Source organism: Mastacembelus armatus, chromosome 23 (assembly GCF_900324485.2).
Source record: "Mastacembelus armatus chromosome 23, fMasArm1.2, whole genome shotgun sequence".
Lineage (NCBI taxonomy): Eukaryota > Metazoa > Chordata > Actinopteri > Synbranchiformes > Mastacembelidae > Mastacembelus > Mastacembelus armatus.
The window spans coordinates 10,029,575-10,047,376 of NC_046655.1; the positions used below are offsets into that span (position 1 = coordinate 10,029,575).

The following is a 17,802-nucleotide window of genomic DNA, read 5'->3' on the forward strand; positions in this document are numbered from 1 at the left end:
AAATGATGTTCTTGTTTGCAGATTGTTAGGATCATGTGGTATGGAAATATTAATTTGTCATTAATTCATATACATAAAATCAATAAATAAATCAAACCCTTCGTTTTTCTCACATTCATATCTTCTCAGACCTATTTTCTCTATCCAGTGATGCTTTAAATCTACTTTACCTTACTACTGTGCTTTGTCATTCAGTGGCTTTTAATCTGTTTACCTCTTCCTTTATTTCTTGTTCGTATCCTTTATCACTCATGTACAAATATCACTTCATCATATTTTCTTAGGACATCTATTTAATTCCAATTTGTATCTCCCTTTATATACTGTTCTGCATCTCGGTTTCTTTTTTCCCTTTTTTCCTCTAGCTTCCATTTTCAATACACTCTCTCTTCTTGTTGTCTATCCATCTCTCTCTCCCCCATCCTTCTCTTAATCTTCTGTCTCTCTCTGAGGTATGAAGGTGATTTTTTTTGACACTTTGATCTAAGGAATATTGACCAGAGGCTAACATGGCTGATGGATGGCCAGTGCCGGGAGTCGATAATGCTTGTGTTAGTTGTGACTCATCACTTCTGACATCAACACTTGCATTTGCTCTGAACAGTACGACAGAATTTCGTATGTATAGTGGATCTGTGGAAGTTCAAATATCTACATCTCATATTATTTTGCTAAACTATCAACCTAAAAAAAAGAAAGAAAAAAAAAAAAGGTTATTGTTATTTTTGCAAGGAATAAATTGTCTCCTCTCCTCTCCCCTAACCAAAACTACACAGACCAATGCACTTCCAATTACTGACACAAGTCCACTATGACTCAATACCCACTGGCTTGGCTTAAGAGTTCATCGCCAGTGAAGGAAGAAAAATTTGCAAGCATTATTGACCCAAAGGGAGAAAGTCTTGTCCATGATGATAAGTAACAAACAAACAGTAAAAAAATTAAACAGGCAACAGTTATAGCAGCAGTGAATTATTACAAGTGTGCAGTTTGTTTAATTGGCTAAAAATTAAGAAATGGCAAAAATAAAAAGTATATTTAATGCAGATTCCTTAATAATGATGTATGCACATGCATAAATATGCATGCACAATATAAAACACCATCCTTTCACCAAGAAATCACATTTGAGTCATGTGGATAAAGACAAAAAACATTTCAGACTCAGGTTCTTTTGAAGACAATGTGCCCAATGAGTGTCTGGTATTTTGCTACTCATGGGTTTTTAAGAATAAGAACATACTGTACGAGTGCCTCCCTCATCACAATGAATATCTGTCTTTACAACAGTGTGAAATTTCCATTTGGCTTTCACTATAGAGGGCATTTGACTTTTTGCACCCTCCAGAGGTGAGAAAACTCCCTCCCAGCATGAAGGTGTCATTTTAAGCCCATTAAATAGGGCATTGTATCCTTCCTAAGATACACTTACTATTTGAAAGCGGCATGAGGTTGTCCTTTTAAACAGACTAACAGGGCATTTGACCCTGGTCCCCTGCTTTGCAGGCATCTCTCACTGGGACCAGCATGGAGCTGCCATTTGAAGGTGGCAAAGCTCGGCAACTGACCCTTGCCCCACTCCATAGGACACTGGTTTGACAACGAACATCAGGGTAGTGTCATTGTCAGATACAGGAGGACACATACAGGGATAAATGAGATTTAACCCTACATCCTTCAGTTGGAGGAAAGGAGTGTGGAAATTAAAGCAAAAAAAAAGAGCAAAAGATCAGCAGAGACACAATTACAGAAAGGCACAGAACAAGACAGAGAGAAATATACCACACTGGGAAACACATGCAGAGATTTAGTTGAAGCATGATAACAAAAACAGTGGGGCAATAGGATCAAGAAAAATGAATAAATGTGACTGCACCTAGGCTGACTCCCTGGGCAACCAAGCTCACTGTGTATGATGGCTGAACCATGCATGCATCTGTATATACTGTACATATTCTGTATACGCTTTGTATCAACAAAGTACGTTCTTGAAAATAACAATGTTGTCATCTTGCTTAGTGTCTGTATAAAGCACCACTTTGTCTGTGTTGTAAAATCCAAGTTAGAATAGGATTCATCTTTGGATAATGTATCCTACACCTTAAAATATTCTCATTCTTTTAGTTTAGTGCTTATTATCTATAATTTATTTGACTTTTTATATTATCCTTGTAGTTATGTAAGGCATTTGAATAAAGAATCAAATGCTTAAAGCTTAAAATCCATTAAAATGGTCTCTCCATTTTTGGCTGAGAATTATAGGGTTATAAAATCCATATTGATCATAAGTGACACCATGAAAACAAGTCATTATTGTAAGATAAATTAGATATCATCACCTCAGTGACTTGAAAAGCCGAGTTGCATTTTAGGTTACATATTTATATTACCCAAGTCCATTTTTCATATTGGCTTATGGTGCAGACAGTTTCTTACCCTCTCCTCCAGCCGGGCCACCTGCTCTCTGTAGAAAGCATCCTGCTTCTTTAGGTCTGCCTCTCTGGCCTCCAGCTGCTTGGCCTAAACACACACACATACACGCATGTACGTGCACCACATGCAGCATGCACACACAGAAGAGGAGAAAAAAAAAAACATTACTTATGTGCTCTGTGGAGCATTGCCAATTTTAACAAAACCATAAAAACACATACACAAGTGTAGGGCATTGTAGGGCAGTGTATAAAATCAAACACATTATAACACAAGAGACACCATGTGAATGTGTGTTGCATGTTGCAGATTTGTGTGCACACTGTGCACATTTTGCTTAAGATGCAGAAAATTCTGTGTGTCTATGTGTGTGTGACTGCTCAAGTATTCGCAGGTACTATATGATCTTCTTTGTCTTCTGGCTGTCAGTCTTCAGCCAAACCACTACTGGGCCAAGAGGATAAGATCAGTTCTCAGTTTAAACGAGCACCATGGTCTGGTGTATATATTTAGCCTACCTATCTCCACTGTCCTCTCCTCTACCGTGACCTTCACTAAATGTATGGTTGACTCTCTGACTGATATACAGGACAGATAAGACCTGGATGTATCCACTCTCAGAGAGGAAAATAAAACACACACACACACACACACACACACACACACACACACACACACACCTTTATACTTTGACAGAAGGCCAATGATTTAAGAAGAACTGGGCCTACTTTTACTTAAACCTGGTCGGCTATCGGTAAGCAAACAGTAGGTTTACATTGGAGAATTTCAGGTAAACAAGTGTATGTATAGTATATTGTATAAAATAATATAGTTAAAAAATCTTTTAATGAGACACAGAGCTGTATTATTTAAAATGCAGTGATTCTTAGCATCCAACTGAAAGCATGTTGTTCCTTTCTGTTAACACGTCTTCAGAAACAACCATCTCATCCATAATTCTATAAAGCATATGGAACAAGAGAGCTGAGCAGGGAAGAGATCCTGGGAGAAAGAAAGATGTACCATGTCAAAGACACTGGAAGGGAAAAGAAATCCTTCACTCTATCATGCAGGAAGAGTAGGAGAGTCTTGGAGAAGGTAAAGACCTCTAGATTTACCTTCCATCCAATCTCCTGAATAAGGGAAGCATTTAAAGAAAACCAGAGAGACAAAGAGAAAGAATGTAAAGAGGCACTGATTCATCCATGAACTTCTTCAAAGTGACATTTGGAGAAGCTTAGTATTCAGAGTCTATGCGTGACTGGCTACAACACTGTTCTGCTTGAATACTCACACTTTTATCCTCTCAATCTCTTCTCTCACTGGCATATACACACTGGTGCATATGCACACACAATACACTTATGGCACACACAGTTCACACTCAGAAACACACACATCATACTGCAGAAGGCTGTCCCATGCAAAGCAGCCACGCAGATACAGCCTTGAACTCTTTGCTTTAAGAGATAGAGCCTTGAATCCTTCGCTTAAAGTACTATAGGATGTCGAAAAGGTGGAGTATGAAGAAAGTACAACATATAGAGGAAAAAAAAATTGCAGTAGCACATCCAATCTCTACTACACTGATAGCCATCTGTGTTAGGCTACTCAATGCACTGCAGGTGGAATTGTGTGCTCTATGCATTGTGATGAGGAGCGGCGAAGAATCTCATAGAGGGGCTGTCATCGCAAGAGATGACTGGGGGCAGTTTCAAGACAAAGCTTACTCACTACACAAGAACTACTAACCAACACTGGAAAACATGGGCAAAATATGTACACACACATATTATCATCTGCGGAACCAGACAAACACCATGCCAGCACACCACTTCATCGCATTCCCGACAGTGCACAGTACAGCAATACCATGACCAAGTTGCTGCTGTCCCTGTTGCTCTCAGTAGATCCTAACTTTCCCCAGCCTTACTGATCAGACATTCATCTCCACTGCTTCCTCTAACAAAGCTCAATTATTGTGTGGCCACGTCACGATGCGATCATGTTGAAATGAAACCAGTAAAAGAATGTACCCTGAATTACACTCTTAGAAGTATACATACCACACCAAGTATACCACAAGTAGCACTGTTATGACCTTTAATGTGTTATTGATTCCAAGTGTGCAATCATTGCTTCTAGGATACACTGGCAAAGTTTATAAGAGACTGGATTAAGTTGGCAGAAGTGCCAAAAAACTGTCTTTCACCAACAGCTTAATTTAGCATAAAGAGGAGAGGCATGATGGGATGGAGTGAAACACAGAGGAGAGGACTGACAGGGAGTTGTGTACTGTCACAAGTGTGTTCAAGCTCTTGTGTGTTCAACGTTATGCTGATACGTGGCGACTAAAGAATTGCAGCTTTGCAAAGAAAGACAAAAGATGCGCACAGACACCGAGACACAAATAACGGATCAGACAGTGATCTGAAATGCATACATTGCACACACGCACGCACGCACACGCACACGCACACACACACGCACACACACACACACACACACACACACACACACACACACACACACACACACACACACACACACACACACACACACACACACACACACACACACACACACACACACACACACACACACACACACACCAGCCAGAGCAGCTGAACCCACAGAGAGTGGGTGGTGAGATAAATGTGTGCTGAAGGCGAGACTAAAGGGGTCATTAAAGGAGGAGAGGTTATGACAGAAATGTGTACCCAGGGATTTACTTTTTTTTTTTGCGCACTTCTGTGTGTGTGTGTGTGTGTGTGTGTGTGTGTGTGAGAATGTTTATGCATACATACAACTGTGCATGTGTTCAATTTCCATGCGAGCAGGTTGGCTCTCGTCTTTGACGACAGGCACCACGCAGGACCAGACAAACACACTATGTCAGGATTACTTCCAAATGATTAACCCCATTCAGCAGAACTAAAAGATAATCTAATCATACTAAAGGCCAAACAATGGGACAGACTTCACTGCTGCCCATACACCTATTGTTCCCCTAATGAAGAGGCGGTCATGGATGGAGGCGGAGAGCTGGGGGTTAAAGGTGGGGGGAGGAAGAGGACAAGAAGGGCAGAATTAGACAAGAAAATGGAAGCTAACTTGAGAGTGAAAAACAGAGAGAGATAAGAGACAAATAGAAGAGGACAATAAAAGGTGATATAGCACTGGAGGTGTCAAGAATGGAGAACTGGCTGTTAGATGAGACATGGAGCCTGGGTCAAGTGTCTCTATAACTTCAGAAAGACTTCAAAGGGAGAAAATGATTACAAAGTACAGAAAAGAAGGGAAAACTTAAACAGAGAAAAAAGGAAAAGGGGGGACGGCCAAGATTTCCAGCTTTGAAATCCAGACATCTCTCAGAAAATATTTACTTTAGTCAAAATAACTGTTAACGACTCTCATGGGGTTGTCCTGATACTATGAACAATTTCAAACTTTTACAAGCCTAGAGGATGGTGCAATGAATTTAACCTAATTCTAAATCAGCCCCACTCAGGATACCCTTGGTACAGGAAAAACATAGCTTAGTAAAAACACAAACATTCACAATATCACTCATCAACAACATCCAGAAGTCCACACTCTGCTATTAAACCATATTAACATAAAGAGCAAACTTTTACATTTCCATTCTTGTACTCATCTCCCCCGGTCTTTTATTAAGTACAGTAGCACAATGGGTGAGGGTGACAAGCGACTGAGAGTGAGACCGTGGTGGTCAGATTAAACGGATCGTTTAGGCGAGGTGAACGCCTCTGTGAATATCAATTAACCAGCCGCTGAATAATTAAGAACAGTCATGTTTTTTAATTAGCCAAGTGCAGCAGTTTGAGCTGGGAGTGAGGGCGAAGGAGAAGAGATGGAGGAAGATGGACCAGGGATGAAAACAGGTGGATTTTGCCGCATCAGGTCTCCCACACATTGCCTGAACTGTCCCTAATTTAGTCAGATACACTCTGCTCTCCTTTTTCCTTTAAACTCTCCTCTGACATTTTCAACCTAAACCACTGCAAGATTTGCTTAATCATAAAACAATGGTTTGCCACTGTCGATGGCATAGATCAAGAACATATTTTGTCATGTCATTTGGAGGACTTCCTCTAAAATGAAGAATTCTACTCAAAAAAAAGATCAATTTGTATTAGCCTAAACAACAAAGAATTCAATTTATAATTCAACAAAAAAACTATTTCTTACTGCTTAAGAATAAATATTAGGTTATGGTTTTTAGCAATTCTGTACAGATTACATTTTTAACAAATCAATAAGGAAGCCATCCTTATTTAAATACTGTATATAAAGGTGACTTACCATTACACTGTATGCCCGCTACAGGCTTAGAAAGTCATGCTAGATTAAAATAATCTTGTGGGACACCATGATCGATAGAGCACAAATCAAATCTCATCACATTTACTAACTAACAGCACCTCATCTATAACCTTGGTCTCTTTTGTCTTCGTCCTGCCACCATCAGCTCAGCCCTGATTCACCCCGTCACAAACAGCATCATAATCAATGCTCCCTCACACCATCCCAAGTGAGTGCTGCAGCACAGTGGGTCACAGCTGCTCACAGGGACCCATCTATCACAGACCTGCACGACAGGGCCCTGTGACAAACTAATACTGAAGCCATGGGCCTCGGGTCCTGAGTGCCCTGACAGGCAGGGAGGGGGTCAAAGGAGCAGCACAATGTGACCGTGCTCTAGTGTTAATTGGCACAGCAGAGGTGTAGGTGGCATGTGGGAGGTTAGAGATGGATTGAGGGAAAGGAGGGGAGGGGAAGTTCATGTGGTCGAAAACATGAAAGGGTGTGAGAGAGATGGGTCAATGTGTGGATGGAATATGGATGACAAGATAGTTGGAAGGAGAATTGGGTTTTGACAGTGGCTAGAAGAACTGTCATATCAAGCTTGGGGATAGGAGAATATTTTTAAAAAATACATCTGATGAAAAACACAAACAGTTTCTTACTTTTTGTGCATCGATAGACAAATATATGCCCAAAAAACTGTTTCAGGCAAATCCTTGCACATCCTGTAACCTCTAAAACCATTGCAACTCTATTTTTAAAAGCTATCATAGGCAGATCAAATCTAAGTGATGGAGTGTAAAATGATATCACCTAATACAGACTTTACTGGCAGTATCAGGCATTACCCCTTTTAGTCACTAATAAAACATAAGTCCTGCTAGCACTACATATAAAGCCCCAAACCATTCACTTTGGCTGGTTAATTAGCATCATCAGGTTTTACTGAACAGCCATAACAGGTTCAAGCTCCCTCTTAGTCTCCATGAAAGGGCTTATAGGCGATGTTATCGTGTCAGATATAGTACGGCCTGTTAATGGGTTTAACCTTGACTGATAACACTAAAGGACAAACACTGTCAAATGCGTATTTATACACATACTGACACCTGAGGACAATGGAACAATCCTACTACAGGGGTATTGAAATATTATTTTGAAGTTATTAGAAGTTTTGAAATGTTAAAAATGAAAGTTGTGCCTCAACATACTAAAATTTAAGTTGACTGTCTCATACATATTAGTAATTAACTTCTCATTAACTACTCATGTTAACAGGCATGTCTTGACATTTAAACCAAGTTGAGACTAAGACACTATAAAGACATTGCCCTCTGTTTTATAAAGGCTAGATTTGACTGAAACAAACTAGTTTGTATCACTTGTGTGAAGGCAAAAGTGTTTAGAGCTCAGAACACACAAAGGCAGTTCAAAAGATCTACCATCACTGACCGTGGCGAGTTTTGCTTATCTTACAGAAAAGGATAACTTTTGCTTTCAAATCAGTTATATGTGTCCTCGGGACAACAAGGACATCCTGCAGTGAACCTGACAGCGCTGCCGCCGTGTCATAACATAAGAAAACAACCTCTTCTTGGGAACATAGGTCAGTGGAGCTTGAAATGGTCACAATGAAGTCAAAAGAAACAGCTGTATCATTAATCACTGAAAACAATCTTGTGGTGGCCAAGAAGCTCTAACTGAAGCCATTACCTTCTGAGTGTTATGTAATCAGGATTTGCCCATCTTTGTTGGGTAGGTAGCGTGACGTGTATATGTCACCAATGACAGCAGTGCTCCGATGCTGCTTATGGGGCATCTACTAGCATATAATGACCACGTACAGTAAATTATTTACCCTGTTAGACTATGTTAGTTGTCATTATAGGTTTTTGTTAATTGCATCTGATACTAGCATGACTCAAACAACATCACTTTTAAGTGTAATCACAGCCTGTGGTGAATCCTAAGATTTGACAAACAAATAATCAAAGCATGGCCCATCCTGGTAGGAAAAGACAACAAAGCCAAGGCCACAGACAGGGTTATTCTCCTTGGGGATCTCTTAGCACTGTGAGTAATGATGCAATGACCTGGTGGGTCAAAGGGCTGACCTGCCTAGGACAGGGACCAAGGGGCCAGAACAGAGACCAAGGGGCCAAGAAGTGTAGATGGTGAGTGTGGGTCTCCCAGTGTTTCTGCGTATATCTTAACTCCTGGTTGTTTAAAGGCACATTAAAATGAAGTGTTCTTCTGGAGCCTGTAGCTCATTGACTGTGAGCAGGGGTCAACAGAGGGCTTGATCTGGAGCAGGTGGCTTTAATGATGCTTAGTCAGGGGTGTCCACCCTCTTTTTAACACATCTTTTAAACTTCGCTGAAATTTGTCTCCATCAAAAATATAATATTTTAGATTAGATTACAGACATTTCTGGTAATCATTAGCTTGTCAGAGATAACTACGTCATGCATCCTGTAAGATGCTCTCAGGAATGAAAGGGACAGAATAACATGGGAAACACTAGGAAAGAAATTATCCTTCAGTGAAAACAAATGGGACTAGTGAGCCCATGAAGGTTGAAATCCTGGTAGAAACATAAAAAATTACTTTCGTTTCTATTCTCAGACACTTCAAGCCCCCTGGCCTTTGTTGGAGACACCACCTCCACCACTCCACTGCTCCCCCCTTTGCTGAGGGACAGCAACAACATCTGCTGGCTCAGAGATTGATTAATTGGCTGATCAGGCGCCTACGGTGTAAACTGATTGATTGATCATCTTGTGGTTGGAGCTGCCTTTATCTAGCGCCCTGGGGAGCAAACCTCTGGAGGTCTCCAGTCATCTGTCATGTCCAACACACAGGGGAAGATGGAGGAGGGATGAAAAGCTGTAGGTTCATTACTGAGACACAGGGGGCATGTATTGAGGAAGTCTCAGCCAAGATGGGAACAGGGGGCATGTCGAGACAACAACAGGTACATAGGGACAAAGAGGCTGAAGATGAAAGGAAGGGAAAAGATGCTTTAGCGCTTAGACAGAGAGAAAGAGCTACAGATATACAGGAAGGCAGGAGGAGGAAGGAGCATGTCCAAGCCAAGAACAACACTGTTCCAGAAAGAAAACAGTTGGGAGCTACGTTCTCATGATAAAAAAATAAAAAAATAAAAAAAATAAAAAGGATCGAAATCCTGTTCAAACACGCTCAACAAATACAAAATATACTGACATATAAAAAGTGTCTTTCATGTATTTCATTTGGAAAGGATTCATACTAACTATGCTGTGAACCTGCATTTTCTGCTAGTATTTTCTATGTTCAGGATTATGCTTTTTTTGGACCTCAACTTATTTATAATTCCTGACCACATCCCTGTCTAACAGCCAGCAGTGAACGTAATGGGATACAGGGAGAAGAAGGTGGCAGACAAAAACAAGTGTGGAGAATGCTAGCGTGCATTTACTCAGACACAAAAACCAAAGGCATAAAATTCCTTTACTTGACGGCAGAGGACACACTGAATGACCCGATAGTGGAGTGAGGCATACTGCCTTTGGACAACAGATGTCCCTAGGGAGCAGAGTGAATGAGAGAGAGATGGTTGGTGGGGTAGAGAAGAAAACAGGAACAATGTATAGAATGAAAAAAGGTGGATGAATGTTGAAGATCAGACAACCGGGAAAGAGATGCACGGAGAAAAGGAGGCAGCCTCAGGATGTGTCACTGAGATGGGACCTTCTGGACAACTCGAGCTTCACATGCCTGCAGCATGTGACTCTACCTGAATCAGAGTTCAATGTTTAGGAACACCCTAGCATATGTGACAACATTTTTGCGTGATTATGGCCGTGGGCATTTCTCAATGATATGTGCTTAACATGTTATTGCATATTGATTCCACCCAGCAGCAGAAGATTTTCCCAGGCTTGATTAAGCTGGCAGGGGGAAACAGTCCACCTGTCTGTTTATCAGGCCCATGCCAGCAGACTCAGGATCACCTGTAATCTTCTAATCTCTTCAGCTGAATATACAACCTTTTCCCCTTTGCTTTTATACCTTACTTAACTTATTGTTAGTAGTCACCGAGAGCTACCTTTTGATGTAGTATTCTCGCAAACCACAAATTAGACTGTGATTTTATATAATATGATTTGTAATGATCCTTTCCACCTGTGCGTCACAATTGCCTTAACCCTTTTAAACCAATCGGAGCACCATTTGCATATCTATTTTTAAATGCCAGTAGAATTGCAACCAAATAAGAGCAATAATTCATTCTGCATGCGGAGGAGTTACTATTTTATATCATACATTCATCATGTCCCAAAGAGCTGTTTCCTACCGCAAAACACACTTTTTTTTTTACTATATTAGGTGCTGTTTTTGATCTGTTTGTATCCTAACAGGAATTTGTTAGCCTATTTTGAAAACTGCTTTGTGAATCGATCAATATCTTTCTCTCGTGTCTGCTCTTTCCATGCACCTCTATGTATTCACCTATCTTTTATCCGCCTACCGTTATCTAACTGCTTCTGTATCCTATCCAGACTGTCTTGTATTCATGGGCTTCTTGACTCCCCTCTTGTCTTAGTTCTACCCATATGTTTAAGTTTTTTCCACCGTTCAATCAAAAGCTTTCCCTCTAGCACCATTAGCTGAGCTCAATGTTCACTACCATAGAACCTCATTAATACTTCTCTCCTGTCAGAGCCAAAGGGGAAAACATAGAATACGACCAAGAAAAGGGAAAAGGACGAGTTCTGAAGAAAATACCTGTCATATTACCTATCCAACATATCTACTGCACTGAGCCCCGCATACTGTACACAGTCAATGTTCCGGCAAAATTAACTCCAGACACTCGGTTTTCTAACCTTTGCACTTCAATATGTGGCCAATTAAGTCTCAGCTAAGCCAACTGAAAGAGAGAAAAGAAATAATAAGAAAATATTGTAGAACTGTTCAGTAATACTTCAGGCTGCAGAGAGGTTGTGACAAATTCCAGCTATGGTACCCCTGACATTACAGTTTTACAACTCAAAAATGGGGCATGACAGGCTCAACACATTTTATAAACAGTTAAATCATACAGTATATCAGTGTTAGTAGGAATAACATGTACCTAAAAATGTAACCTTCAATTACAAATCAAATCTATTCATTGCTCAGACAAAACTTAAAAAAAAAACACACAGCACAAGCAGAAAACTACTCAGCTCTGGTCATTGTTTAGAACAAATGAGGATGAAAACACACAAATAAATACACAGCCCAGTGAGGCTGAAGCAGTAATTTGGCTGCACAAGCTTTCTAATCAGAAAGAAGCTTTCCTGACACTAGTATCTATCCATCAATCGAAATGCTGCCGTACCCCAGCCCCGCTGCTGGCCACTCACAGTGCCAATTAGCTGACAAGGTGAGGGCCTAGTGCAGAGTGCCAGCCACGGGCCATGCCAATTAGAGCCTGACCTCCCATCTAACCCTAATTCTGGCACGGTGTGTGGGCGCCACACCCTGGGCAGGGGTGAGGTACGGCCACCCATATGTAAAGGACAGTTGAGTGGACAACCTCAGGACGAGCGAGAGCATTACAATGCAGGAGAGAGAGAGCGTGAGGGGAAAAAATAAACACTGATATGTACAGGACATTTACTGCTGCCAGTAAGAAATAATGAACTCTAATATACAAATATTTATTTATGTAATATCCTTTGAGCAAACTGAGAAATACTAATACAAACAATACACGCCACTTCCTCAGGCAGTGAAATCTTCAAAGCTGAAGGATGAAAGTTTCGCATGGCTAGTACGTCTCTCCTCTACATGTAGACCTATAAGCATCTGCTTGTTAGGTTTGTAACTGCAGCTCCCTCTCTGAATCACTGAAATTCTGACAACGTTGCAGCATAGTTTTTAACCTGTCAGAATCTACTCAGTGTTGTCAGAGATGAAAAATGTTGTTGTCCTTGATAAACAAGAGAAACAAAGTGATTCTGCTTCTGTGGCATGCTGGTGTTCTTACTTCTTTATGATGCCTTTCGTTTTGGGTCTATACCTAACCTGTGGTCTGTGCCACATCACCCTAAGCCCAAATCTTAATCCATCTATAGAGCAAAAACACCTCAAAACACATTTTTAACTTCATATTAATCAAACAGACTGCCGATTATCTTAAATCCTGTTCCATTAAGTCTGGCAGGGGTTTCTTTTACAACAGCTCAAAGAACTGTAGCCAAAGATAGGATGCAATTTGTCCTTGGCGAGCTGAGCAAATCCAAAATATATGTAAATCACAGTGTACCACTACCTTCCTTTATCTCCTTCAAAAGTAAAAGACATCAGGACCTTTTCTCCCCTCAATCTTCCTTATACTCTGATGTGGAGAGAAAAAATAAAATGTTGAAAGAAAAATAAATGTTTTTTTTATTTTTGAAAAATACCACCAGTGGGCACCAATTCAAAACTCAGCGAGTCTCCTTTAATACCTAGGAAATTAAATTGTCAGCCCATTATCAGCCGGTTCCAGTCGTCTGTATCTAAGACGCAACAGTGCACAACTGAAGTACGCAAGATTGACCAAAAAAAGCAGAGTATTTGCTGGAGACTGCAGTTTTTAGAGGGGTGGAACTGAGAGGAGTACCAGTGTGAGCAGAGGGGGCTGGGGGGCCTGTTGCATTAAAAATGTTAAGCTTTAACCAAAGTCATTTTCAAGCCAGCCAAGCATCAAATGGAACACAGTTTAAGGAAAGAGTAGGTACTGATTTTCTCCAAGAGCTCTGACAGGATGGACACGGTGAGTGTGCGTGTGCCTGTGCGTGCGTGTGGCTGCGTCTGTGTGTGTGTGTGTGTGTGTGTGTGTGTGTGTGTGTGTGTGTGTGTGTGTGTGAGTGTGAATAGGGAGCAAACAAACATTCTTGGTGTACCGTATTATCCCTTGCTGTGAAAGCAGAGTTGGTGGAAAAATCATGGAACATCACATTAGCGGCTGGTGTCAGTCTGTGTGTGTGAGTGTATTAGAGAAAGAGATAAAGATGGAGCAACAAAAGCATGATAAACAACAACAAAGCTGATAGGTGGAACGAGGCTCTGGATTTGAGCACATGCTGTATTATAGTCTTACTGTGCTTTATCTCCATATCTGTAATATATATTTTATTTATTTATTTATGCTTTGACATTGAAGCTACTGTGCACACAGCTTCAAACTGAAGTGAAAAACAAATACATGGACTAAAATTGGAATCTAACAATTGCTCTTAAAGGTTAAACTGCATTGGTAATTTTTGTAAATGGGTTTACAACAAGCCGAATTTTTCAACTGTGTTATGTGTAACACAAAAATTCAAACTTTTTTTTAATCTTTTTAATAATGTATGGAAGGGATACACATGAAGTCTGATTCAAGAGCCCTGAAATAACCACACCTGCATGAAGGTTAACATTTTGGTTTTTGAGAATCTTAAGGGAAGTACTATTACTACTATTACTAGAAGCACTATCAACTATTCAAACATACAGTCACTTTGTGGTCTGTATTACAGAGTTATGTTATAGGCGTTTCTATTATATTGTTCACCCCATTTATATGAATGAGGTGAGGCTAAATAACAGAAAAAGCTCTCAGTGTAATTCAATACAGTTCAACAGTTTTATATTTATAGACTGTGTAATGCTGCATGTTTCCGTCAGTGTCAGATTATAGTGTGAAAAAAAAGAAAAAAAAAGTAAATGTAAGAGCTGAGTGTTTTGGACTAGTTGCCAACAGTAGACAAAGCCTTTGCCGTCAGGTATTCCCCCACCCAGGCCACTGTTCTGAGCCTGGAAAGATTGATGACTCAGGCTTTGATTGAAAAGTCTGCCTCTGGGTTAGAGCCTGTGCCTGGGCGAGATGCAGCGGCCAGTGATTGATTGGCCACTGGGCCAGTTTGGCGCTGCAGGGAGCAGAATTGTTGAAAATCAAAAGGGGGACGGTGGAAGTCTATGATTTCATTAAAACGCAGATATATTGGACTGACAAAGAGATGTAGACTGTGAATAAGAGGGTCGCGTGACTGGTTCATGCCATGTGCTAGTTTATCACTGTCAGAACTCCTCATTTGTCAGCACATAAAGACGAGATTATATCTGCATTGAGCTCATTCATACACCAGTCTTTTCCACAGTGACTTTCAGCTGCTAGCTACTAAAAGAATCACATATTCCTAATTGATTCTGCTGGGTAATTAAGCAGTGACCTGTTATCTAATTAAGTGTTTATTTGTGTGTAATGATTCTACTAAGGAACTCCTTGATGAGACCATCTTGACCAAGGAAAACCACCAATCAGAGATTTGCCACAATGGGGTGTCTGAATCACACTCATTAGGAAATTATAGAGATTAACATGATGAGGAAAGAGTCTTTTTAGATTGCTGAGCATGTTGAAAACACATTTGTTGCAAATATTTTCAGTTCTTTTTGATCTAAAGTACTATTTTCCTCCGGTTGTGAACTAGTGGGGATAATCAACACAAACAAAACAACAGGAGAAAACTCAAATACATTGCTGAGCTTCTAACTACCAAAAAAATAAAAACCCCTCGAGTGCAGCCATGTTCCCCTTTGTTTACTGCAGTCCCCCCTGAGTGGCAGAACATGTGTGAACACTGACACAGAACACATTCCCTTCAGAAAACAGAACCCCAGGAACCCAACAACAGCGGCAATGACAACACACACCCCTGCCTGGACTGCTGCGAAGTTTCAATTACTGGTAGACTTGCTGGCTGCTGCCAGTCAGTCTGACAGGGAGGGGAATGACTGGTGATGGCAAAGCCTGCTGGACTCACACTGGGGTGGTAGGAACCATCGAGGACCCTGGCTACACTTGACAACACAGTGATATATTTTAAAACATACCTGATGCTTTAAAAAAAGACACTGCTAAAATAGTCTCATCTGTGTATATGAAAAGACACAGTGAGTACAAGCACATTCGACCTGTTTGTGCAGACAGAAGAGAATAATTATATTTCATGGCAAGAATGTGAACCATAGCGTATACAGGAAGAACAAAAATCTATAAGCAGAATCTAAAATCGATAAAATCTAAAAGATGGCCAACCCTGCAGCACTTGGTAATTCTGGTCTAATTGGTGCAGCTATAGTCGCAGAGGTTAAGGCCATTATAAGTGACCGCTGGGGAGGCGTAACTGCTTACAGCACCTCCCTCATTGTGTGTGAAGTAGATGTGTGTGCAGGGTCCTGCTGCCCAATGTGACCTGTTTCTTAATAAGACAGACAAAGCAACAAGAAACACTTCCAGCCTTTGAATTCTGAGCTACAGTCAGAGCTCTTATTTCAATTGTACAGGAAGGCCATGTTGATTGTTGACAGATGTAACAGCTACCAAGTGGGTCAGTGCTCTCCCAACTTCTTCACCTCCCACATTGGTGGAAAAAAAAACAATGTCATTTCTCTCAAAACTGCCACTGGCTTGAAATAAATCCAGCAGTTTTCAAAAGACTTGTTGCAGCAATGTCCAAAAAACATAGAACTTTATCTGAACAGTATATATACAGTATACACACACACACACACACACACACACACATATAAATATATGTGTGTGTGTGTGTGTGTGGGTGTGTGTTATCAAACCAAATGAACAAACAAATTATGAATTTTAAAGGGGGTTTCTAAACTTCAACACCACTGAAGAATATCACAACTCACAAGTGGGTTTAAACCAAATTAATATTATATACATAAATAGCTATCTAAATAATTCAGATTTTAATATAGTGATATAAAATAATACATGAGATGTTAATAGGTTTACTGAGGAAAAGAAGTGAATGAATGCTCTCTGAAAGCTTTATCAGCCACCAGATTATGTGCTTAGTACAGCAAACCTTAACTTCTCCCTGGAGCTCTTTCTCTATATACATATTGACTTTGCCCAGCAATCACAATCAATTTCACCTTACAATTACAACATATGCTTTACACCAGTGAAAATGAATTTAGTGGTTAACTACACAAAAAAGGTTTTGTACTGTATCTCTGACAAAAGTAGCTAAAGTAACCTTATGTTAGTCTTTCACTTTATTTTTTCTTCTTGGGTAAAAAAATAAATAAATAAAGCCTAAAACTAAAACACAGAGGGGAAGAAAGAGACGTGTGAGACAGAAGGACCACAAAAAGTATAAAATATAACTTGTTTTATATATCATCAAAGATGAGGTCTCTTGTCAAACTACAGGACTACCCAAAGAGTGAAGTGAAGGCTGTCATTTCAAGAGGAAAAGTCCAGTTCCAATTGAATAGAACGGCGGCTCTGTGGAAGCGCCTGACTTGAAAATTACATAAGTGGTGCGAACGGCACTTCACTGTCACTCCAAAGACCTGTCAGATTCTACTGAAACACCCGCACTGGGACGGAAAGCTAAAATGGAAGAAATAATCACACTGGCAAACATAGACAGGATTTTAAAGCAGTACAAGCCTCTGATAATGATCCTTTTTCTCCAATATGTGTTATTTATGAGGTAGAGTGAAAGTAATATATCAAATTTATACAGAAAACGCAAGTTATAGTTATGTCTATAACTTGCGTTTTATATATATATATAGATATAGATACACACATATATATATATATATATATATATATATATATATACACACACACTGTATATATGAATGTGGTATATGCTCTGTGTCTTACTGAATGCATAGCCAAGATTCAAAGGTTGCTAATTGCCCCAGGTTAGCCTTAGGGCTACAAGCAAAAGCTTCATAGTGCATAGCAGGAAAAGTTCTCTAAAGTTTGTAGTTTAGGAGTACGCAGGCAATGACATGCACAAGGACTCTGCTCTGTTACAGTTCAGTAAGACCCACCACCACCTATGCTGCTGCTTAATATACAGTATATAAATACAAAGCAGGTGTTACATTTGTGCCTTTCCTGCCCTCCAAACAGCTCCTCTCCTCATTTTTCCTGTCTCCCTTGCTACGAAAAAACAACAGAATTCAAACTACAGAAAACCTATGACTGCAACA

The 17,802-nt window shown here is 40.2% G+C and overlaps 1 protein-coding gene across 1 annotated transcript in view; it reads right to left on the reverse strand.

The window, feature by feature from the left end:
* chchd3a (coiled-coil-helix-coiled-coil-helix domain containing 3a) overlaps positions 1-17,802 on the reverse strand; it is a 56,093-nt gene that overhangs the window by 20,311 nt on the left and 17,980 nt on the right. The window contains exon 6 of the mRNA XM_026327402.1: positions 2,437-2,520. Within this exon, the coding sequence (XP_026183187.1) occupies positions 2,437-2,520 (84 nt within the window). The remainder of the gene's footprint in view (positions 1-2,436; positions 2,521-17,802) is intronic.